Source organism: Carcharodon carcharias, chromosome 1, assembly GCF_017639515.1.
Source record: "Carcharodon carcharias isolate sCarCar2 chromosome 1, sCarCar2.pri, whole genome shotgun sequence".
NCBI classification, from domain to species: Eukaryota; Metazoa; Chordata; class Chondrichthyes; order Lamniformes; family Lamnidae; genus Carcharodon; species Carcharodon carcharias.
In genome coordinates, this window is record NC_054467.1 from 100,238,408 (window position 1) to 100,264,735 (window position 26,328).

Here is a 26,328-nt window from a genome sequence, read left to right on the forward strand (position 1 = left end):
TCCAACCAAGCAGGCAGCTGGGGCCTCAAATTAACAACTGCAAGATGGTACCACCAGCAGTGAAGCAGGCCCTCAGTACTGCACTGGAGTGTCTGCCTTGATTTTTATTAAAGCCTTGGAGCAGAACTTTATCCCAGAACCTTGTGACACAGAGGCGAGCATGATACCATCTGAGCCACAGAGACGGGTGGAAATTGTGGAGGTACTGGCCATAACCTTCCAATCCACCTAGATGTGAGAGCAGTGCACGTTGGACACGGGCAGATGCGAGGCAAGATTTCTGATGGTGCAAACCCCCACACAGGGGCCTGGGGTGAGCAGGCCTTCCAACCACTCCAGATCTGACTCCTGATGTTGTGGGAAGAGGAGGGTGTGAAGGGAGGGAAATCATTCCCATAGGAAAGGTCACAATCTAGAACACACAGTTTCTCTCCCAGAAGACACTGCCAGCCATGCTGAGCGTTCCCAGTATTTTCTGTTTTTATTTCAGATTTCCAGCAACTGTACACTTTTGTTTTTGGAGTGTTCTTGGCTCTGGTCTCTCCACTACTTAACCATCTGGATCCTCCTTAGATACGAGATTGGTGCATGATGAACCCAGCATGCAAATTATTTGAGTGGTAGTAATGGGGACCAACTGGGGGTACAACCTGGATTCTGTCAACAGTATAACCACAATCTAACACAATATTAGCCTCTATTAGTAGAAAATAATGTGAGGTGGTGGTGCTGACTGGCTAGTGGGCAGCTAGCCAGTGTCTTCTCTCATTTGTCTTTTGGCAGGCACCCAAGGTGTGATCATTTAACTATGGGCATCTACCAATGTTATTTAACTGTCAATTCTACTCTAACAAAGAATTTTTGATCAAGTTTTGAAAGCAGAAAACAATTGTGATAAAATGTCCTTTTGCAAGGTAACAAGGTTGTCTCTTATGTGTTAGACAACTAGGCCCCAAAATTCCTGTGCAGCTACTTTGCTGCTGCAGGTGTAGGAAAGCTGAATCCCTGCCCATCCATGTAAGTATCCTTTAAGGACACATTAATGTTGTCCTTCCCAATGAAGGACCAGAAAGTTGCAGTGGTGCCATGTTATTCCGACCCATTGTAGGAATCCTGGGAAGATCCTTTTCAGACGAAGAGCAGTCCAACTCTTCAGCTCCCACAGGAGCTGTTGGGCTGTCTTTGGAAGATAATTGATCCCATCCTGCATCTTATTGCCTTTGCTGGGCACACAATGGTAACAGGTGTCATTTCCATTGGATCCAACAGGAAGTAAAGCAAGCAGTCTTTCTTAGGAAGCCCCAAAATAGCTCTCTTCGTGAAGTCCCCAGGGAAAGCAGGTGAAGATCTTTGTTCACAGTCTCCCACTTTCTGGAAGTTAAAGGGCTGTACAAATGGAGCAGAATCCCAATGTAACTGGGTTCCTCCCCAAATTCCTGCCGGCTTCATGGGCGAGCTTTTCTTCCCTCTCCTGTCCCAGGAATCTTGGGACCCTAGAAAACAACCTATACTGGCAGATCAAAACCATGCTGTCTGTCTCAATAGCCTGCAAGTGACTCTGTGGTATTTTTTATACAAATGCTTAGTACAGTTTTATGATAATATACACAGTAATCTTCAGGCTTATATTTTGCATAGTGAAAATGCTTTGAGAAAAGTAGGTCACAGAGAAAAGCAAATATTAACCTGTGGTTAAATTTAGAGAAGCAATTTCTCAGTTGACAGCTTTCCCTGATTGTTTGAATTCCCTGAGTCTTTGTAAAATTACTTCACTTCAGGCACAGGTTTATGGAATTTATCTGCATTTTCTTCATATTCCATTTTTGAAATATGAAAGCATTTAGTATATCTCTGAATAAAAATACCATCACAATTTTTATTTTTGTGCATCTAAATTTTATTAAAAATATATAAACCAAACTTCAAATACAAAGCATATTTTTCCTTAACACTGACAAGAGGAAATAACTAAATTTGTACTTTATTATGATTTAGGAACACCAGCTAAGAACTTACCATAACAGACTTGTACTTTATTAAGAATTTATTTTTGAAATAAAAGTTTTTTAAGCATTTCTATTTTGAACATTTGAAAATAGCAGATAAAGCATATTGTCTTCATCCTATTTTCATTCTGATTCTTTGTTGACATTCATGTGCATAACTATATTTTATTCTTAAAACTCTGTCCATGTGAATTCAATGAACAGTGGGGAAAAAGTCTATACCACTTCAGAGGATCAATTGGTAACATACACTACATGATATACAACCTTCTTCCCAATGATGGCATTCCATAAAAGTCATGTTTACAAAATACAGTAGAACTTAATGCCTGTGAATCCCTTTTGTGAACAATATTCATAAACAATAAAAGTCTGTTATTTCTTTTGTATACTGCTAGTGGTATGGTAAGACATCTATTTGGGCCATATCTAGATATAACACACACACAAACACCAAGTGCGATGAGTTACTAGAAACAACAGTGTTAAACGTACACATGAAGTATCATAATATTTCAGGTAATTGATGCCACAACAAAGAATAATTTCAAATTTTTGGTGCTCCTGAAAATTGGGGAAAGGGTGGATTATGTTTTTGAATGCCTGACATGCACACTCAAAGATGAAACCATTTACCCATTGTTTCCTAATCTTATATCAAATAAAACTCCAGAATCTCTGTCGTGTGCCAGTTTGTTATTTCCCCTTAATAAGATCTCTACTCCTCATGCCAGATCTCTTGCTAGAACAAAGGACTGGATTTTTGATCCACGCGGACCTTTAAAAATACTGGCCAGGACCTGATTCCAGTTTCCCAGCCCCATTCCCAATGCCTAATTTTCACCAGCGCTGGATAAAGTTGCGGACTGGTCCAAGAAGTCCTGAACCTGCACCCTGCACTCCAGTCCTGGCCAGGGATAGGCATCTCCTAGCCTCCTGCAGTTTTTGTGGAGTCGGACAGTTTTTCAAGGACTCATGGTTCATGCCCCCTCACAAGTGTCGTGAACAATAGTCTGGATGAAGGAACCTTATGAAAAGTAAGTTCAAAATGTCTTGCTCTTGGCCCTTTGCCAACTTATGTCCCTCCACCCACCCCCCATGGCCCGTCATACTCTCCATGCCAACCTATGGCACTTCATGCCCATTCACCCAGTATACATTCTGTACAGAAGCATTGAACCCTATAGTAATAATAGCATGTATGAAAAAGCTTTAAAAAAAACTCATTCATTCATAAAAATGTCTTTTACTACAGCCCTATAAAAGTCAATCATCAGGGCCCTTTACAGTAGCAATAGCAGAAACTGCAAGTACTGTGGCTACCTCCGAACTCCTTACAGGGATGTTGGGCCCGACTCTAGTTAGCACCTGCCCCTCCAAAATGTAATTTCTGACTTTTCATGCACTTTATCCCAATTCTGGTGTGCCGAGCCAGGGAATTTCCTGACTCCTGTCACCCACCTTGAAGATGAAAATCCAGCCCAAAGTCTCCAGTCTGCCTAAAGGAGTAGTTTCAAATTGTCAGGCATTAGAGTGTCAAACAGTCTATGGATTAATGAGATTTTTGTCGTTTATTTTTTAGCTTCTTTAAACCTCGCATATTGACTCTGGGTGAAGAGCCATATCACACTAGATTGTGCTTAATGGGGCAACCAATATAAAAGAAACAAAGCTGTTTAGGTCATTCTAAAAACAGCTACTAATCCTCTGCTCTTTAAACAACTCTATGGAGAGTAACTAAAGTGGGAAAGCAAACAAAATGTATATTAACATACTTCTGGCTAAGGTACAAATGAAATATTTTTATATTCAGCACACCTGAACTGTGGTCATATGCTATGTCCTCCAGCATTGGCCAAAGTGGTACACTGCCTAGGTTAAAACACAAACTAAATGCCTCCACAGCCAGATCAATATGTCTATATTAGCATCTGCCGAAGGCTTTAATTCCCATGTCAATACAATAATCCATTCACAGTCACTGCTGCTCATGTTTGTTGCACATGCTCTGAAAATCCACACACCACAATTCCAGTGATTCTTCCATTGCTGATGTCACTGAGTTTGTGACATCAGAGAAAAGACACCTCATTTTGCTAGGGCCAACAGATGCCTGCACCTTTACAGGCACTTCTTCAGCAGCCACCAGCCCCCATGCAGTCAGCAAATGTGGTATCTGTCCACCAGAGAGGCAGAGAGGGGCTGGGAATGTACTAGTGCTCCACGCCATGAGATTTCAGTTATCTCTCCCTCGTGTAAAGGGGGGAGACACAAAGCTTCAAAATATGATTTTCCTTTCATTCAGTGTCCAGGCAGTTCAACCCACCTGGACTGGATCCTAAGGAAAAACCAGTAACACTTGGATATGACTGGTACTGGTCTAAACTGGAATTTCATTTTAAGGACCAGTACCAATTGTTTCCCAAGTTTTACTGATTTTTTTCCATCTGGTGCCACCGCCCCCACCAGATACAGCACTCCTCAGTTCATCAGAAGGCCAGTATCATCTCTTAGTGTACTGACCTCAAAGGGAATATCCCATCATAGGGAATGCTTGCTCCAGTCCAAAATCCTTTGAAGTTATTGGCCTTGTAATGGGTGGCCAAAGGTTCTACCCAGCTACAAGGCTGACAGGGAACTTCTGGAATTGGTATGAAACTGGCATAACCAGAGCCTTTTTCTGATGAGTTCCCTTGAACTCCCACTGAAGTTATGGCTGAGCAGACTTAAGGGTAATTAATTATTCATCTGTCCATGCTAGTTGAACACTGTTAAGAGATAGTACAGAATTTGGTTTGAAAACACAGAATTCTTGCCTTTTGGGGTTGCATTTAAGTCCTTTGAATAAATTGGGCAACTAAGAATTTGTGGGGTTTTTTTGCAAATTTTAATTGAAATTCCTGTATTTATGAATATTGATTAATTAATCAGGCTTCCTGAAGAAGTGCTTTAATTCTTATAAAGGAAGGTAATTAGAGAAGAAAGCTTTAGATCATTTTAGAAATGTATGGAGCAATATTAGAAGCCTTTTGATAGAAAGAGAAATGTTACAAATGTTTAGCCAGAAGTAGAAGCGCTTTGTGAAAATACAGTTGGTCAGGTTGTATAATTTAGCAGAAGCTTAAAAATAAATAATTGTAGGATAAGTGCAAGGTATTAGGAAATTATGTCAACAGCCAAGACAGGAAAGAAGATGATTATACCCAACTCACCATAAATGTACTCTGGAGGTGAAATCAGCATAAATATGTTTAGAAAGCCTGATAGGTCTTCATACAAAGACAAAGCGGCTGCCTGACCAAAGACATGGTAACTTCAAAATTCAGGCATGTGTAAATTGAGGAGAAACATTGCAATGCAAGTGTTACTACTGACTGTACCTGTACAGCTGTTTACTCTGGCTATTTGGCATTTCCATATGAGCGGCCTGGCCACATGGTGCAACTATTTTAGCACAGACTGAAGACATGCTTCCACAAGGCACAGGCTGACTTAAAGGGCTTCAGCAGCTATTTAAGTGGAAAATGTTTTAAAAGGAAAATGGAAAAGATAATGCCAAAACAATTTTTTAATTGATTTTTTTTTGGAACTTTTTGAAGTTGTTTCCTTTCTTTTTTATAATAGTTAGTATGCACTTTTTTCAGAGATGCTCATGCAAGTCGATTGATAACAATGCCACATGTCAGAATATACATATAACAGGAAATTGACCAGATTGCGTTATGAACATTGAATAACAGTAACAGCTGCAGTTTTCTTATCCCCATACAGTAGGGACTTGTCATTGATCTAAAAATCCTTGTCCCAGCCTGAAAATTCATCTGGGGGAATATCCTTATCAGGAGGATAGGTATCAAAGTATCTACAATCTGTAGGACCTGTAAGCTTGAAAAACAGGAAAAAGTTTTACACAGCACTTACCCACTCAAAAAGTACACAGGCTTTTAAATAATTAGGTTCATCATAAATGGTTCTCATTAGTAAGTCAGGAAAAAGGTTACGTTTGGTGCTCTTGGTCCATCAGGCTCTTTCTACTTGTACATAAACTTTCCCATTTTAACTTCAACAATGGTAGAACTTCAGCCTTTGCCAAAAATGTTGGTCTGTTGCTTAATTCATTTAAATATATATAATAAGAAAAAATGCATATTATTTACAACATGGAAGGGAGCCATTTGACTCAATTAGTCTGTGCTGGTGTTTATCCTCCACAAGCCTCCTCCTATTCCACTTCATCAAACTCTTATCACCATATCCTTATTCATTTTCCCCTCCTGCACTTATCTAGCTTCTTCTTCAATGTATCAATGCTACATGACAGACGTACCACCAACTTTAACAAAGGCCATCCAGCTGCGATAAAACTCTGCAGGCAGCCTTGACAAGTTGGGGGTTGGACTTCCACCCCCCTCACTGGGAGAAAGTCCCCACCTTTGAGAGCTGCCAGCCAATCTGATTGGCCAGCAGCTCCAGCAGTCCCAGCAGTGCCAGAATTCAGCAGTGGGTGCTGCTGGGATTCTTGGGTAAGGAGGGATCAGGCACCTGGTGGCTGGGGTGGCAGTGGGGGGGTGCAGGGTTTGGGGTGTGGGTTTTGGAGGCCAGGCCAGGCAGAGAGGCACAAAGAGAGAGGGTATCATCTGCAAGGGTTGGGTTTGTGGGGGGCGGGGAAGGGGGGTGGTGGGTAGTGCCCTTGCTGTGCATGGGGAACTCTGCATAGAATGTTTTTTTTTGCAAAAATATACTTTATTCATAAATCTTCAAAAACATTTCGAACATTTTAAATCACCATTACAAAAATACAAACAGGTTCAACTTTTACAAACTGAAACAGAAGGTGTATCAGAAAAAACAATGAATATTTCAATCATTGGCAGACATACATTTTAATCTGTACAGACTGAGGGGCTCTTTACAGTTCCCAGCCCCCCAGTGCACTGTGGCAGAGAGGTCTTAGGCAGCGACCCTTCCCCATTGCGCCTTTGCAGCGGCTGCCCCAAGCTTAACTGTGTCCCTCAGCACGTAGTCCTGGACCTTGGAAAGTGCTAGTCTGCTACACTCGGTCGGGGACAACTCTTTGCGCTGGAAAACCAACAAGTTTCGGACAGACCAAAGAGCGTCTTTCACCGAGTTGATGATCCTCCAGCTGCGGTTGATGTTTGTCTCGGTGTGTGTCCCTGGGAACAGCCCGTAGAGCACAGAGTCCTCTGTCACAGAACTGCTCGGGATGAACCTTGACAGCAACCACTGCACCCCTCTCCAGACCTTCTTTGCAAAGACACAATCTACAAGGAGGTGAACAACGGTCTCTTCCCCACCACAGCCTCCTCGAGGGCAACGTGCAGAGGGGGTGAGACTCCTGGCGTGTAGGAAGGATCTTACAGGGAGGGCCTTTCTCACCACCAGCCAAGCTACATCTTGGTGTTTGTTGGAAAGTTCTGGTGATGAGGCATTCTGCCAAATTACTTTGTCAGTCTGCTCAGGGAACCATCTCACAGGATCCACCCTCTCCTTTTCCCTCAGGGCCTTTAAGATGTTACGTGCCGACCACTGCCTGACGGACTTGTGGTCGAAGGTGTTTCTCTGCATAAATTTTCCCACGAGGGACAGGTGGTACGGCACGGTCCAACTACTTGGAGCGTTCCGCGGCAGCGTGACCAGACCCATCCTTCGCAACACCGGGGACAGGCAGAACCTCAGCATGTAGTGACACTTGGTGTTTGCATACTGAGGGTCTATGCACCGCTTGATGCAACCGCACACAAAGGTGGCCATCAGTATGAGGGCGATGTTGGGCACGTTTTTTCCCCCTTTATCTAGAGGCTTGTACATCGTGTCCCTGCGGACACGATCCATTTTCGACCTCCACATAAAGCGGAAGATGGCTCGGGTGATCGCCACCACACAGGAGTGTGGAATGGGCCAGACCTGCGCCACGTACAGCAACAGCGAGAGTGCCTCACACCTGATGACCAGGTTCTTACCCGCAATGGAGAGGGAGCGTCGCTCCCACATGCCCAGTTTCCTTTTCACCATAGACACTCGCTCCTTCCAGTTTCTAACGCGTGCCCTGGTCCCTCCGAACCATATCCCCAGCACCTTCAGGCCATCAGCCCTGACAGTGAAGGGGACAAAGGATCGGTCAGCCCAGTTCCCAAAGAACATGGCCTCGCTCTTCCCACGATTTACCTTGGCTCCCGAGGCCAGTTCGAACCGGTCGCAGATGTGGATAAGTCTGTGCACCGACAGCGGATCCGAGCAGAAGATGGCGACATCGTCCATGTACAGGGAGACTTTGATCTGAGTGCCTCCACTACCTGGGATTGTCACTCCTCTTATGCCTGGATCCTTCCTGATGGACTCAGCAAAGGGTTCTATGCAACACACGAAAAGAACAGGCGAGAGAGGGCAGCCCTGCCTGACTCCAGATTTAATAGGAAAGCTATCTGATTCCCACCCATTGATTGAGACTGCAATACTGATGTTAGTGTAGAGCAGTTGGATCCAATTGCGAATTCCCTCCCCAAACCCCATTTTGGTGAGCACATCCACCATATAGGTGTGTGATATTCTGTCAAAGGCCATCTCCTGATCCAGGCTGATGAGGCAGGTATCCACACCCCGTCCTGTACATAGGCAATCGTATCCCTGAGCAGCACAAGGCTGTCAGAGATCTTCCTGCCCAGCACAGTGCAGGTCTGGTCAGGGTGGATCACCAATTCCAGAGTGGATTTGACCCGATTGGCGATGACCTTGGACAGAGTTTTATAGTCCACATTCAACAGTGAAATGGGTCGCCAATTTCTAATTTCCTCCCTTTCCCCCTTGTGCTTGTAGATGAGGGTGATAATGCCTTTCCTCATGGATTCTGACATACTGCCGGCCAGGAGCATACTCTCGTACACTTCCAGCAGGTCTGGGCCGATCTAGTCCCACAGAGCCGAATACAACTCTGCCGGCAAGCCGTCGCTTCCGGGAGTTTTACTCTTCTCGAAGGACTCAAGGGCCTCAGTCAGTTCGTCAGGAGTTAGCACTTTGTCCAGATTCTCCCGTGTACTGTCATCTAAGACCTCCGTGATAGAGGACAGGAAGGACTGGGAGGCCGTGCTGTCTGTGGGCTTTACGTCATACAATCCGGCATAGAAGGACTTGCTAATCCTCAAAATGTCAGATTGCAATGACTTAACTGAGCCGTCTTCTATCTTCAGGCTGCTGATCACAGAGCTCTCTCTGTGTACCTTTTGGAAGAAGAAACGTGAGCATGTCTCATCCTGCTCCACGGAGCGGACTCTGGACCGGAAGATGATCTTGGAGGCCTCCGAGGCAAAGAGCGAGGCTTGCTGGCTCTTCACCTCTGGGAGTTCCTCCTTGATATCGACCCCCATCGACCGCAGCCAGAGCAGATTCTGCATGTTTTTCTGGAGTCGGGACATTTCCCTCTGTTCCTTTCTAGCTTTCTGAGTGCCTTTGAGGACAAAAAACCTCTAGATGTTTCCCTTGATCGCTTCCCACCAGTGTGTCAGGGACTCAAAGTGGGGTTTCATGGTTCTCCAACCTTTGTAATCCCTCTTGAGCTCCTCAATGTTCTCTGGGGTCAGCAGTTGCATGTTTAGCTTCCATAGCCCCCTGCCAACCCTCTGGTCCTTCTCTAAGTGACAGTCAGCCAGTAGGAGGCAGTGGTCAGAGAAGAACACCAGCTTGACGTCGGTGGATCTGACTGCAAATGCGCGGGACACAAACAGGAAGTCTATCCTGGAACAGACGGACCCGTCAGGCCGCGACCAGGTGTATCTACGCTGCACTCCATCTGCAGGGTTGCTGAAGACGTCGTGCAGCTTGGCATCCTTTACTGTTTCCATCAGGGATCTGGATGTAGCGTCCAATCTGCTGTCGGCCCTGCCGGATCGTCCAGCCGCATCGATGATGCAGTTGAAGTCACCGCCCAGAATGACCGGCCTGGAGGTTGCCAGCAGCTGTGGAAGCTGCTGAAAAACCTCCAGCCGCTCAGCCCCTTGTGACGGGGCGTAGACGTTAATTAACCGGAGTGGAGCATTCTTATACATTACGTCTGCTACGAGGAGGCGCCCGCCCACCACCTCCTTAACCTGGGACTCGGTGAAGCTGCCTCCCCGCAGCAGAATCCCCAGGCCGGAGGAACGAGAGTCGTTTCCTCCCGACCACATCGATGGCCCATGGGACCACCATCGTGACCATTGCCTGTAGGAGCTGAGGTGCGGTATCGCACACTCCTGTAGAAACAGCAGGTCAGCTTTGACCTTGGAACTCTGCATAGAATGCAACCTCCTTCCTTCTCACTTTTTCACCTCAGATGGCAAAAAAGAGAACTCGTCATTCTCACACACCTGCCGACGCCAACCACATTATGGGGTGGGTAGCATAATATTCTGGTCAATTGGCTTGTTAACAAGCTCAATTTCCCATTAATGATTTTTTAAAAATTGCTGGGCGCCTGTCTACTGCATTATGGGAAACAGGCATATTGACGTCAGGTTTGTGATCTGATGTCATCATGCCAGATTTTACACATGGAGTCCTGATTTGCGAATGCAATAGCCCAACCTATGTATTAGCGAGTTCCACATTTTAACCACTCTCTCAGTGAAGAAGCTACTCCTGAAAGCTTTATTGGATTTATTAGCAATACTTTATGTTTATGACCCTAGTTTTGGACTCTCACAAGTGAAAATTCCTTCTCTATATCTCCCTATCATAATTTATAATTAAACGACTTTATCATTTTAAAGACTTCCTGCAGACAACTGGAGAAAATGCCCCATTTGTTTAGTATATGATAGTTATAACCTCTCAGTTCTGATATTATTCTTGAAAATCTTTTATCACAGTAAAGTAACTGAATTTTCAAAATATTCCCTTCATTGATCACTTTTTCTAATGAGGTTCACTTAATTAAGAAATCGTTGTATAATTATAAGTTTAAAATGTTTTTTGTAAATTTAATTATGCATTACATGGTTGGAAAGTATGAATGGGGACATGAGTGTTCAGAATGAGCAGTTTTGTACTTTGGATTCCAAAGAGCTGACTCTTAACTTGACCAAATCAGCAGTGATGATCTCAAAATGGGTTTAATAGACTAGATCCCCTGTTAAAGCTAATGCACTTGCTTCCCCCCACTCCATTTTCACTCCCCACTCAGTGACCTGCCTGTTGGTGGTACAAAGTCCAAACCACCTGATCTTGTGTCGATCTGGACTCAGTGAGTTGCAGTGATTCATCCATTAGGGGGTGTGTAGCTCACAAACAGCATAGAAATGATGCCCGAACAATATCAAAGCAGAAATGGGAAGGTGACTCACTGGTCAACAGCCCAAAGGTTAAAACTGATCCCCCAGTGTCAGTATCAGATAATCACTGAGGTGGTATATTACAGTCAGGTGCAGAGTAAGCCACCCTCTGCTGTGTTCCACCAACACACATTTACCCTGACCCAATAGGTTACCCTCTTCTCCATCAGACTACATTTTCCAGTGTCCTATGCATGTACTACTGCTTCTCTGAATGCGATTTCATTTTAAAAAGTAGCGCCAATTTTTCAAGTATACTTTGGTGGTGAGGAAACCTTTGCTACTATCTGCAATTTTTGTATTCATTGATGCCAATGGAATTAGAAAACTCAACCTAGCATACCATTTTTGTATTATCTACCTAAACTGTACCAGATTGGACAGCTCATCCTGTCACGAGGGTTAACTATTATTTACAATAGTAGGAAAATTGTTCTTTACTATTATTGTCAAAATGATGTTGGGTAAGAACAAAGTATCATTGATTATGAATAGGTGGACAGGCAGTGCTTCACTGAGCTAGTTACTCCCAATTGAGAACCATTTATTTTGAACGAAAATATAACAGAGTACAATAACCTGCAAAAACATGAAATTCTAATGTCAGAAGTAAAATATTAATTTCCACAAATACCTCTCTTTTTAACGGTGATGACAGTGTCCTAGCTTTCAATCCTTCCCAGTTAAAACCACTGAACCATCTGCATTTGAGGAAAATGAAATGTATTATTTAAATGCAGCCTTTATTTAATATGTCTACAGTTTTTCCTTTTATTATACTCAAACTTACATTTGTGAACTAAAACTGTAGCTTTTGTTTATGTTAAGTCAATATACTACTAAAATAGTTCTAAATCATTGAAGTATATTTTTTTATTTGTTCATGGGATGTGGGTCGCTGGATAGACCAGCATTTGTTGCCAATCCCTAATTGCCCTTGAGAAAGTGGTGCTGAGCCAACTTCTAGAACCACTGTAGTCCATGTTGAGTAGGTACACCCACAGTGCTGTTAGCAAGGCAATTCAGTTTTTTGATCAAGCAATAGTGAAGGAAAGGCGGGTGATGCAGTTCCAAGTCAGGATGGAGTGTAGCTTTGAGGGCAATTTGCAGGTGGTGACATTCCATTGCATCTGCTGCCCTTGTCCTTCTAGGTAGTAGAAGTGATGTTGAAAGAGTCTTGGCGATTTGCTGCAGTGTATCTTGTAGATGATACACACTATTGCCATGTTATGCCAGTGGTGCAAGGAGTGAATGTTTACAGTGGTTGATGGGGTTTCGATGAAACAATATGCTTTATCTTGGATGGTGTTGAGCTTCTTGAGTGCTCTTGGAGCTGCACTCATTCAAGCAAGTGGAGACACACTCCTAACTGTACCTTGTACATGGTGGACAGGCTTTAGGGAGTCAGGAGGTGAGTTACTCACTGCAGAATTTCCAGCCTCTCACATGCTTTTATTAGCCAGATTATTTATATGGCTGAAACAAAAATAAAAATACCTGGAAAAACTCATCATGACTGACAGCATCTGTGAAGAGGAATACAGTTAACGTTTCGAGTCCGTATGACTCTTCAGCAGAACTGAGGAAATATAGAAATGAGGTGAAATATAAGCTGGTTGAGGGGGGTGGGGCAGGTGGAGCTGGATAGAGGAGCAGGTGGAGCTGGATAGAGGAGCAGGTGGAGCTGGATAGAGGGACAGTGATAGGTGGAGGCAAAGAAGAGATTGCCAAAGATGTCATAGACAAAAGGACAAAGGGGTGTTGACGGTGGTGATACTAGCTTAGAAACGTGCTAATATTGACATTAAGGATAGAAAGCAGGAGGAGCAAGTGACAGATATCCCTAGTGAGGGTGAGTTGGGGGTAAGGGATCAAAATAGGCTGAAAGGTGGAGATGAAACAATGGATTGAATTTAAAAATAATGGAAATAGGTGGGAAAAGAAAAATATATTTTTTAAAAATTATAAATTATTTGGAAAGGGGGGATCGGAAAGGGGGTGGGAATGGAGGAGAGAATTCATGATCTGAAGTTGTTGAACTCAATGTTAAGTCCGGCAGGCTGTAAAGTGCCTAGTCGGAAGATGAGGTGCTGTTCCTCCAGTTTGTGTTGAGCTTCACTGGAACAATGCAGCAAGCCAAAGACAGACATGTAGGCGTGAGAGCAGGGTGGAGTGTTGAAATGGCAAGCGACAGGGAGGTCTGGGGCATGCTTGTGGACAGACCGAAGGTGTGCCGCAAAGCAGTCACCCAGTCTACGTTTGGACTCTCCAATGTAGAGGAGATTGCATTGGGAACAGCGAATGCAGTAGACTAAATTGAGGGTGGTGCAAGTGAAATGCTGCTTCACTTGAAAGGAGTGTTTGGGCCCTTGGACAGTGAGGAGGGTGGAAGTAAAGGGGCAGGTGTTGCACCTTCTGTGGTTGCATGGGAAGGTGCCGTGGGAGGGGGTGAGGCGTAGGGGGTGATGGAGGAGTGGACCATGGTGTCCCAGAGGGAACGATCCCTGCGGAATGCTGCCGGGGGGTGAAGAGAAGATGTGTTTGGTGCTGGCATCATGCTGGAGTTGGCGGAAATGGCGGAGGATGATCCATTGAATGCGGAGGCTGGTGGGGTGATAAGTGAGGACAAGGGGGACCCTATCATGGTTCTGGGAGGGAGAGGAAGGTGTGAAGGTGGATGTGCGGGAGATGGGTCGGACATGATTAAGGGCCCTGTCAACCAGCATGGGTGGAAAACCTTGGCGAAGGAAGAAGGAAGACATGCCAGAAGCACTGTTTTGCAAAGTGGCATCATCAGAACAGATGCGATGGAGGTGAAGGAACAGAGAGAATGGGATGGAGCCCTTATAGGAAGCGGGGTGTGAGGAGCTGTAGTCGAGGTATCTGTGGGAGTCGGTGGGCTTGTAATGAATATTGGTGGACAGTCTATCACCAGAAATTGAGACAGAGAGGCCAAGGATGGGAAGCGAAGTGTCAGAGATCGACCATGTGAAAATGATGGAGGGGTGGAAATTGGAAGCAAAATTAAAAATTTTTCCAGGTCCAGACTAGAGTATGAAGCGGCACCGAAGCAGTCATCGATGTACCGGAGAAAGACTTGTGGGAGGGGGCCGGAGTAGGACTGGAACAAGGAATGTTCCACATACCCCATAAAGAGACTGGCATAACTGGGGCCCATGCAGGTACTCATAGCCACACCTTTTATTTGGAGGAAGTGAGACGAGTTTAAGTGAGACTTGTTCAGTGAGATTTGTTCAGTGAGAGAACAAGTTCAGCCAGACAGAGGAGAGTAGTGGTGGATAGGGATTGTTCGGGCCTCTGTTCGAGGAAGAGGGCATGGAGAGCGGGAGCCTGAGGTTTGTGGCGGGTGTGTACAGACTGCTGGGTCCAATGACGACCCAGCAGTCTGCTTAAAAAAAGGCCTGGCAGCCACCTTTAGGCTGTTCACTATGGCCAGCTGCACGTCGTACTGCAGGGGGTCTGCACAGAAGGCCGCTGTTGAGGGAAGGCCAGAGGAGGAAAGGCAGGCTGTAGGGTGTGGCCCAGGAGTAGGGCAAGCTGCAGGGTAGGCCAGCGGGGGGGTCCAATGTGCCCCTTGCTTTTCTGATGATTGCCTTGCTGCCCTTCTCAAGGAGGTGGCAGCATGACGGGAGCTGTTGAAGATGGGAGGAGGAGGCCCCCATCGCATGAGGAAGCGTGCCTGGAAGGAGGTGGCAGAGGTGGTGAACTCCCGGGACCTGGTGTGGCGCACCTGGATCCAATGCCATAAGCGCTTCAACGATTGTTGTGCTCTGGAAGGGTGAGTACCATGTTGGTGTTGGGCATTTAACCCAGCAGGTAGCCTTAGCCTTTGAGGCCTCCCCGCCCCGCAAGTCTTACTGTCGTGACTGCATTGAATCTTGTCGGGCATTCGTCACACGCTGGGTGGACAAGCAGGTAGCGCCTATGCTTACATGAGCCGCAGTGGTTCATGAGAAGATGGGTTCTTCCTGCACCATGTGTTGGCCTTAGTCGCACATGACTAGTCTGGGGCAACCTGCAGAAGATGCAGCTAGGCGCATACTCAGAACTCCAACACATGCCCTATTCATGGTGATGAGATTGTGGAAGGGGAGCCTCAAGGTCTCCTGGCCAAGAGCCATCTGGTGCCCTCGGTGCCGCAGCTAGTTACGCCTCCTTGCCATGGGAGCTAAGACCGTGTGTTTCTGAAAGTGATGAAAGCAGAATGTGTCCAAGGTGGCCAGTGGAGGGGGGGGGGGGGGGTGGTGCATAGGGAGCAGCCGTACTATATTTTTGTAACCAATCAGCAGTAGCGGGGAGAGGAGGCACTGGAGGCCTCAGATGGGCCACTGTGGTTGGAGTGCAACATGCACGTGCAGGGTACATGTGTGATTAGCCCCAATGAATGGTCTTCTCTGTTTTGCAGGAGAAGAATGCTCACAATGTCTGTGAACGTTTGTGCACTGGAGGTGGCCAGGCCCAGTTGGTGACCTTGAGCCGTTTTGAGCAGGAGACCCTGGAGATTGAAACCCACCATGCGCCCAGGTCCACAGGTGTTGGTGAGGCTGGGGTGGAGCAACCAGGTATTTGAGGTCCACAGTGACATCCGCTCTGTCTTCCCACCATCTATAGCACTGACGATTGTTGGAATTGTTAATGCAACACTGCTCATTCACAGACTGATACAGTCAGGCATGTGGGTCATAGACAAAGGTCCCTCAGCCCTTCGAATATGCACATGTCAAGCACCTTCCAAAGTCGCCTTATTCCATTTCTGACCACTATCCCCATAGCCTTGTATGCCATGACATCGCAACTGCACATCCAAATACTTATTACATGTTAGGAGGGTTTCTGCGTCCACCACCCATTCAGGCAGTGAGTCCCACATTACTGTGTGCAAGAGTTCCTCATCACCTCACCTGTCAACCTCATGCCCCTTACCTTAAATAAATGCCACCAGGTTACTCATCCCTCTGCCAAGGGGAAAAGTTGCTTTCTGTCCAACCTATTTATGCCCCTCATAATGTTATAAAGCTCAAAAATGTCACCCCTCAATCTCCTGTTCTCCACGGCAAATGCTATGTGTCCTCATAACTCCAACTCTCCAGCCCAGCGTGTATCCTGGTCAGTGACCTCTGCACCCTTTCCACTCCAATCACATCCCTCCCATGAAGCGCTGATCACAACTGCAAGCAGAAGTTTAGCTGTGGCCTCGGCAGTGTTTTCTGCACTTGCAACATGGCCTCCCTGTTCCTGCATTCTATTCCTTGGCTAATAAAGGCAAGTATGGCATTTACCTTCTTAAATGCCTGATGTACCTATCCCACTACCTGTCGACATGCCCAGCAAGGTCCCTCTGATCCTCTTTACTTTCCACGGTCCTGCCATTCCTCGTGTATTCCTGTACCTTGTTTCTCCTGCCCAAGTGCATCACCTCACACTTATCCACATAACATTCCATTTGGCATTCCTTAGGCCATCTGACCAGCCCGTCTGTATCCGCCTGTAATGTTTGGGCCTCCTCCCACCAATGTTCGTCTCCATAGGTTCTGTAAGGTTGAGCACATAATGAGCCTGGGGGAAAGGGATGAAGTGTGTCACTGTGTGGACGCTAACTGATCCGTTGTCCTTGTTGTTATTTTCAGCATCATCAGAGGCTGGCAACCAGGCTCCATTACAGATGCCCCCTCTCACACCTGAGGGCCGTGAACTGTCACCAGCGTCACACCATTTCTGCGAGGCAGGTCCAGCACAGATACTAGCACCTCGGTGCAAATTGCAACATCAGCTAGTGTCCCAGGGCACAGTGGAGAGGGCTCTTCACAATCGCTAGAGGAGCTGGCAGAGACAGAGAGTGCCGATGGCGCCAGCAGCCGGAGGACTGCAGGGGACCAGGCACATGCTGATTCAGTGCCTGATGATGTGCCTCTGGGGTTGTCTGCGACGCAGCAGCTACAGGAAATGCAGTCGGATGTGTGGGAGCATCTGAGTGTTGCATGAGACCATGCTTTGCTTGGTGTCCATGGTGGAGGAGTCCACACGGAGCATGAGTGATGCAATGAGCCTCATGGCAGAGCGTCATGCTTCCTCCATGGAAAGAGTGGCGACTCTCATGGAGAGACGCCTCCAGGAGAACAAGCAGCTTCTCCTGGGGTTACGCTCGAACCTGGAAGCCCTCACAGTGCCAGTAGCCACAGCTGGTCATTAGCAATGTGGGAGATGGTGTGGGCACCAAGTTTCCCAGCTCAGTGTCCATCCATTCATGGTGAGCAGAGAGGTCCGAAGCGACGTCACGTCGGTGCAGCATCTGCCTGTCATCTCTGCGGGCTCCACTCAGGGTATTCCGGATGAGGGCAGCAGCTCTTCCGTCCCTCTGCCAGTGACCGTTGCATCCGTTGCGACAACTGGGGAGATGCCAGCTGTGGAACTGGCAGCTCCCTTCCAGGTGGGGCCAGCACAGGCTCCATGGGCCAGAGGACGACCACCAGGATCATCGAGGCCAACAGGACAGCAGAGTCAGTAGGCTGTCTCAGAAGCCACTCCGAGCGATGGGGCAGCACCAAGACGTAGCACCCGCAAACGTAAGCTTAAGGCACCTTAGGCACACCACAGGTTTCTCACTGGTGCTTTTGTGTTGGCCATAGATTAGGGAATTATTATTTCTTGCTGTTGTAAAAATGTTTTGCTTTCATTTTGTTGCACCATATCATAGACTAAATTACTTACAGATGTGTTACCATGGCTGAGGGTGGCTCCTTTGTGCTGCATTTGTATATTTTACAGACTTGTCATGAGTGTTTGAGTGGACATTGAGGTTTATGTCCAAAACCCTTAGCTGCAGCTGATGAACTGGCAGATTTAGCACTTAAGTGCTGCGTATGGAAGCGCAAGGCAAGGCCGGTCCTCTTGATCCATTTGTGTGGAGCTAGCTGAAGGTTTGTTGAATGAAGGTGTCCCGGGTGTCTCTGCCTCCTTGGTGTAGTCCTGGGTCAGCGTTCAGCCCCTCATCATTGCCCTGTGCTTCCTCATCCTCCGAATCAGTGCTGGACTCATCATGTGCAGCCTCATCTACTGTGTCAACATCTTCATCGTCCACTGCATCGCCCCGTTCCAGCGCAAGATTGTGCAGAGCGCAGCATGAGACCCTATCACTGAGACAGAATCTGGGGGGTACTGAAGTGCGCCCCCGAGCGGTCCAGGCATCAGAAGTGCATCTTGAGAAGCCCAATGGCGCTCTCCACCACAGCCCTTGTGGAGGCGTGGCTCCTATTGTAACGCTGCTCAGCTTCTGTTCTTGGATGGTGGAGAGGCGTCATGAGCCACCTTCTGAGGGGATAGCCCTTGTCACCCAGCAGCCATCCATCCAGCCGAGCCAGAGCACTGAACAGCCCCGGCACCTGGGAGTGTCTGAGGATGTAGGTATTGTGGGAGCTGCCTGGGTACCTTGAACAGACTTGTAGAATCAGCATCCTGTGATCACACCCTATCTGCGCGTTCATGGAGTGGAAGCCCTTCCTGTTGATGAAGGCACCGGGCTCACCCGCTGGCACCTTGATGGCCACATGTGTACAGTCTATTGCACCCTGGACATGGGGGAAGACAGCAATGGCCACAAAGCCTCTGGCTCACTGTATCTGGCTTGCCTGGTTCCAACAGAAGTGAATGAAGGTCAATGCATGCCTAAACAGAATGTCTGTAACCTGCTTGATACAAATGTGGACAGCTGATTGGGAGACACCGCAAAGATCACCCACTGAGCTCTGGAAGGAGCCAGAGGCATAGAAATTGAGGGCATCTGTGACCTTCAGAGCCGCGGCATGGGGTGTCCACTCACACAGTTAGCAGAGATCTCAGGGCCAATCATCTGACAGATATAGTTGACTGTTTCCCTTGACAGTCGGAGCCTCCTTCGGCACTGCACCTCAGACATATTGAGGTAGCTGCTTCACCACCTGGATACCCTGGCAGTGGGTTAGTGGCATCTTCTGCGCCTCTTCCAACCTGGACTACCTCTTGGCCCTCTGCCCCTTATGCCTGTGCCTACACTCCCAAAGGTGGCTCCCCTGGAGGCTGATTGTGCACTCCTGGCCTCCTCATTCTAGTCCTCCCTCCCTCCTCAGAGCAGCTGCCTCCAGTGGACATGTCAGAACCTATACCCAGGCTAAAGGGAGGCCTCTGGAAAGCTGCAGGCCCAATAAGGATTCCTGACTGAAGAATGCTGATCTGAAGGTTCAAAGTACACAGAAAGCGGCTGGAATTCGTTCTGAACTGCTACAGATCACACAGGCAAGCTAAAAAAACTTTCTGCAATAAATACTCACAGATCAGATTGACAACCCCACTGAGCCCTGTCATGAATGAGGTTTGTTAAGAAGTCGGTTACCCGCCTCCCCGTTGCGCCCATGCGCTGACCCGAAGATCACACGGGGGCCTGAAAATCGGCGTTGATTGACGAGTTAAGGGCCTTAACTAGCTTGTTAATTCATGGCAGGCACGCATTGCACTTCATTGTGCGCCTGCCCAATGAATTATCGCAATGGCATGCGGTGACGTCGGGATGCTCGCTCAACATCACCGCACGTCATTTTTCACACTGATGTGCGGGGCCCGCCCCCCGGATGTCAAGCAGAAAATTCTGCCAGAGAGTGGTCGGAGTCACCGGAGTCAGCAAGTGTTTTATTCTTTTCACAAAAGATAAAAAACATTTATTTAACAAGAAAAGATGAACTATATTACAATACTCCTTCACCCATAACTATATGTTTACAGATATATACAGATTTGTAAGGATAATACAAGTTACAAAAACTATCCTGTACTCTAATGTTCACAGTGAGTATATAGTCCATGTAAATCAATTGTGGTCAGACACACTGCACTCTGAAACTAAGTGAAAGATGCCACCCAACACAGAGGCTATGGATCTCTCCTCAACTCCCCCCCTAATGCTTGTCACACCATGAACCAACCAGTCTTACTGAACTCTGCCTTCAACATGAGGATTTCCAATCTCCACTTTCTAAGAACTCGCCTTGGAATCTTCTCCCAAACCAATGCTTTCTCTCAGACGTTGTCCACAAGGGTTCATCTCCAGGGTTTTGAACTCTCCTTCCGATGTTCCTCTCCCCCGGGTCACCACATGCATTCAAGTTTTCTTCCATGCACACTCTTCCACCAACTCAGCTGTCAACAGTACACCATTGCTTCACATCCTAAAAAGTTTCAGACCTTCAGTTGTCTCTTCTGACTTCCCACAAGTTTTTATATCGCTCTGATATTGTTTTCTGCAGCTTGAAGCTTGGCGCCTGTCTTTGCCCCTCACTCTTAACTTCACTTAACAGATCCTTTTCCAGGTTCTTGTCCTTCCTTTGACTAGAAGGTCCTCTTGGGACTTTTTCCTGTTCCACACCCCTGAATTCTGGGGACTTTCTTCTTTAGCTTGGGGCTTGCTATATGGTCCTTTGCTCCAGTCTCTCCACGGCAGCTACGTTAAACCAGCTTTAGTTTGGAACTGGCTATTTGACCCATCTAGGCTGCTTCTACTTGGCAGCTGTCTTCAAACTGAACTCTAAACTGCTGTTTCTTTAGTTTGTGTTGTGTGGGATAGGGATGGGGCCTGCCTCTTTGGACCTCTGTTGCTAGGCAACAGCACAGTTTGTTTCTACTCTTGTGTGTGCTTTAACTTCTCTTTGAGTCATAAAACTTATTAGAAATGCAGGCATCTTTTAAAGTGAAACTAAAACTCAATTTGACATTTTCTTAACACACAAATACAGAAATACAAATCAAAATTAAACTTTAAAGCTTAATCTCATTCCTAACACCCAAAAATACAAATATAACTTAAACTATCTTTACTCCCTAACAATGTATTCTTTTGCATTTATTTTTCTCATGTTCAAATCATTATATCTGGCTTCTATTGCCTTAACTATCCTATTATTCCTGGTTGAATTGGGCCCTGATAAATACAGTTAGGTTCTTGATGGGCTAAAAATAATCTTGTGAAACTGGTCTAAAATGATTTTTGTACTTGAAGAAATCAGTGGAGGTGGTGGTGTAGTGGTAATGTCACTGGACTAGTATTCCAGAGGCCCAGGCCAATGCACTGGGGACAGTTTCCATGGCAGCTGGTGTAAATTAAATTCAGTTAATAAATCTGGAATTAAAAGCTAATCTCAGTAATAACGACCATATAATCATTGTTGATTGTCATTAAAAACCTGTATGGTTTACTAATACCCTTCAGGGGAGGAAATCTGCTGTCCTTATCTGGTCTAGCCTACATGTGGCTCCAGACCCACAGCAATGTGTGTTGACTCTTAAATGCCCTCTGAAATGACCAAGCAAACCGCTCAGTTTTATCAAATTGTTGTGAAGCCTAAAAGGAATGAAACCGGGCCGACCGCCCAGGGGCCCTAGGCATTGGAAGCAACAAAGGCACACCTAGCCCTGTCAACCCTGAAAAGTCTTCCTTATGAAAATGTAGGGACTTGTGCCCAAATTGGGACAGCTGTTTCACAGACTAGTCAAACAACAACCTTACATAGTCATACTCATTGAATCATACCTTACGAACAATGTCCCAAACATCACCATCACCATCCTTGGGTATGTCCTGTCCCAGCAATAGGACAGACCCAGTAGGGGTGGCAGTACCATGGTATACAGTTGAGAGGATGTTGCCTTGGGAGTCCTCAACTTCGACTCTGGAGTCCACGAAGTCTTATGGCATAAGGTTAAACATGGGCAAAGAAACCTCCTGCTGGTTACCACTGAACGTCTCCCCTCAGCAGATGAACCTGTACTCCTCCATGTTGAACATCATTTGGAGAAAAAACTGAGGGTGGCAAGGGCACTGATGTACTCTGGGCTGGAGACTTCAATGTTGATCATCAAGTGTGGCTTTGTAGCACCACTACAGACTGTGCTAGCCAAGTCCTAAAGGACACAACTGCTAGGCTGGGTCTGCCTCAGGTGGTGAGGAAACAAACAAGAGGGAAAAACCTACTTGACCTCATCGTCACCAATCCACCCATTGCAGGTGCATCTGTCCATGACAGTATCGGTATGAATGACCACTGCACAGTCCTTGTGGAGACGAAGTCCCGGCTTCACATTGCGGATACCCTCCATCATGTTGTGTAGTACTGCCACCGTGCTAAATAGGATAGTTTTCAAACATATCTAGCAACTGAACAATAGGAAACCATGAGGCGCTGTAGGCCATCAGCAGCAGCAGAAATGTATACAAACACAATCTGTAACTTCATGGCCCAGCGTTTCCCCAATTCTACTATTTCTATCAAGCCTGGGGATCAACCCTTGTTCAATGAAGCGTGCAGAAGGACATACCAGGAGCAGCACAAGGCTTCCGAAAAATAAGGTGTCAACCTGGTTAAGCTACAACACAGGGCTACCTGCATGACAAACAGTGGAAGCAGAAAGTGATAGACAGAGCTTAACGATTCCACAACCAATGGATCAGATATAAGCTATGCAGTCCTGCCACAAGCAGTCATGAATGGTGGTGGACATTTAAACAACTAACCAGAGGATGAGGCCCTACAGATATCCCCACCCTCAATGTTGGGAGAGCCCAACACATTAGTGCAAGAGACAAGGCTGAGACATTTCAGCCAGAAGTGCCGAGTGGATGATCCAACTCGGTCTCCTCCGGAGGTCCCCAGCATCACAGATACCAGTCTTCAATCAATTCGATTCACTCCACGTGATATCAAGAAACTGTGATAGCTGAATGCACTGGATACCTGCAAAGGCTATGGGCCCTAACAATATTCCGGCAATAATACTGAAGACTTGTGCTCCAGAACAAGCCGCGCCCCTACCCAAGCTGTTCCAGTACACCTACAACACTGATATCTAACCAGCAATGTCTACAAAAAGCAGGACAAATCCAACCCAGGCAATTACTGCCCCATCAGTCTACTCCCCTAGCCAAGCTGTTCTAGTACAGCTATAACACTGGCATCTACCTGGCTTTGTGGAAAATTGCCCAGGTGTATCCTGTACACAAAAAGCAGGACCAGTCCAGCCCAGTCAATTACTGCCCCATCAGTCTATTCTGAATCATCAGTAAAGTGATGGAAGGGGTCATCAACAGTGCTATCAAGTGGCACCTGAACAGCAATAACCTGCTCACTGATGCTCAGTTTTGATTCCACTAGACCATTCAGCTCCTGACTTCGTTACAGCCTTGGTCCAAATGTGGGCAGAAGAGCTGAACTCAAGAGGTGAGAGTGACTGACCTTGACATCACCGCACCATTTGACTGAGGGTGGCATCAAAGAGCCTTAGCAAAACTGGAGTCAGTGGGAATCGGAGAAAAACTCTCCACTGGTTGGAGTGATAACTACCACAAATGAAGATTGTTGTGGATGTTGGAGGTCAATCACCTTAGCTCCAGGACATCACTGCAGGAGTTCCTCGAGGTAGTGTCCTAGGCCCAACTATCTTCAGCTGCTTCACCAATGTCCTTCCTTTCATCATAAGCTCAGAAGTGGGGATGTTCGCTGATGATTGCACAATGTTCAGCACCAATCACGACTCCTCAGATACTCAAGCAGTCTGTGTCCAAATGCAGTAAGACCTGGATGATATTCAGGCTTGGGCTGATAACTGGCAAGTAACGTTTGTGCCACACAAGTTCCACTCAATCTCCAACAAGAGAGAATCTAACCATCGCCCCTTGATGTTCAATGGCATTGCTATCACTGAATCCCCCACTATTAACATCCTGGGGGTTACCAATGACCAGAAACTGAACTGGACTAGCCATATAAATACTGTGGCTACAAGAGCAGGTCAGAGGCTAGGAATCCTGTGGTGAATAACTCACCTCTGTACTCCCCAAAGTCTGTCCACCATCTTCAAGGCGCAAGTAAGGGGTGTGATGGAATATTCTCCACTTGCCTGGATGAGTGCAGCTTCAACACCGCTCAAGAAGCTCAACACCATCTAGGACAAAGCAGCCCACTTGATTGGCACCACATGCATGAAAATTCACTCCCTCCATCACCGACGCACAGTGGCAGCAGTGTGTACCATCTACAAGATGTACTGCAGGAATTCATCAAGGCTCTTTCTACAGCACCTTCCAAACCCACGACCGCTATCATCTCTTAGGACAAGGACAGCAGATGCATGGGAACATCCCAACTTGAAAGTTTCCCTCCAAGTCACTCACCATTCTGACTTGGAAGTATTTCGCTGTTCCTTCACTGTTGCTGGGTCAAAATCCTGGAACTCCCTCTGTAAAGCGCTGTGGGTGTACCTAGACCACATGGGCTTCAGTGGTTCAAGAAGGCAGCTCACCACCACCTTCTCAAGGGCAATTAGGGCTGGGCCTAGCTAGTGATGCCCACATCCCATAAATAAATTTAAAAAAAGAAACCAAACTAGATCAGCCATATAAATACTGTGGCTACAAGAGCAGGTCAGAGCTGGGAATTCTACAGAGGGTAACTCACCTCCTGATTCCCCAAAGCCTGTCCACCATCTACAAGGCAAAAGTCAGGAGTGTGATGGAATATTCTCCGTTTGCCTGGATGAGTGCAGCTCCAACAACACTCAAGAAACTCAACACCATCCATGACAATGCAGCCCGCTTGATTGGCACCTCATCCACAAACATTCACTCCCTCCACCACCGACACACACTGACACCTGTGCAGCAACTCACCAAGGCTGCTTCAACAGCACCTTCCAAACCCATGACCTCTACCACCCATAGGGACAAGGGCAGGAGATGAATGGGAACACTACTACCTGCAAGTTCCCATCCAAGTCACACAACTTCCGGACTTGGAACTATATCACCATTCCTTCACTGTTGCTGGGTCAAAATCCTGGAACCCCCTTCTTAACAGCACTGTGGGTATACCTACACCACATGGACTGCAGTGGTTCAGAAAGGCTGCTCACTACCACCTTCTCAAGTGCAGTTAGAGATAGGCAATAAATCGCCTAGCTAGCGATGTCTACATCCCATGAGCAAATATAAAAAAATAGTCAAATAACAATGTAATTTTTGACTTAGCAGGTGGCAGATCAAAATGAGTTAGCTTAATGTTATCTCAAATAGATAATTCAAAGGCTAAGCATTCCTGAGTGTTGTTTTAGATTAGTAATTTAAAAATTAGATTAGCTGCAAGAAATAACATTGAAATGCAAATTGAAGCAAAATATGAATGAAAGATGAACGAAATATGTACAAATTCTTGAGGGAAAGACTGGTGACAGAATTTATCCAAAGATACTTATGATTCACCTAACTTGCTTCATTAATTTCAAGGCGGAATTTTCCACTCCCATTTGTGGTTTGGTAGAGTGAGTGGAAAATATCGCAAGATGGCCCTAGCTGCATTTCCCAGTGATGTAAATCCAGGATTCAATTGTCATCGCCCCCACCCCCTCCATCAGTGACGAGCCGTATTTCTCGCCATCCAATGTCGGGAACTTAATTTTAATGCAATTACATCTCATTATTGTGTCTGCACACTGGAATCATCCCCCATGTTAAATTTAATTTCCATGTCGTCGTGACTTCAGAACAATGTGATTTCCGGCCGGCTTTAAAATGCGTGCAACTGGCGGGCTGAATTTCGAGGGGAATGCAAAAGTGAGCGCACAAAACCTCATGCAGCACTCGCGAAGATCACCCATAGGACATCAAGAAAGAAGTGTCGCGCATTCGCGGGGGTGGAGGGCACAGGCAAGTTGCCTTTTCCCGGCTGGCTTTCAGTGCGGTGCCCTGGCAAGGGCTCCAGTGTGGGTGGGGCCAGGGATGGGAAAGGCAGCGCACACTGAAGGAAGTACACAAGCCCATGCTGGGGTTGGGTGGGGCATGAGGGGATGCGGGTGTGAGGAGGTGCCAAGGGAGGAGGGTGAGGGAAGCACTTGGAAAAGCTTGTCAAAAAGTGAGCGTTCTTCTGCAGCTGAGTCTATTCACTAGCAGCTCCATTGACAGACTTGGT

The 26,328-nt window shown here is 46.5% G+C and overlaps 1 protein-coding gene across 5 annotated transcripts in view; it reads right to left on the minus strand.

Moving 5' to 3' along the window:
- Positions 1-1,890: 1,890 nt before the first annotated feature.
- The window catches only part of prkg2 (protein kinase cGMP-dependent 2), a 128,624-nt gene continuing 104,186 nt past the window's right edge, over positions 1,891-26,328 (minus strand). For all 5 annotated transcript variants that reach the window (XM_041189078.1, XM_041189086.1, XM_041189062.1 and 2 more), the window contains 2 exons: positions 11,964-12,030; positions 1,891-5,891 (listed from right to left, as the gene is read on the minus strand). In XM_041189078.1, coding sequence (XP_041045012.1) covers positions 5,796-5,891; positions 11,964-12,030 — 163 coding nt within the window. In that variant the 3' untranslated portion in view covers positions 1,891-5,795. The remainder of the gene's footprint in view (positions 5,892-11,963; positions 12,031-26,328) is intronic.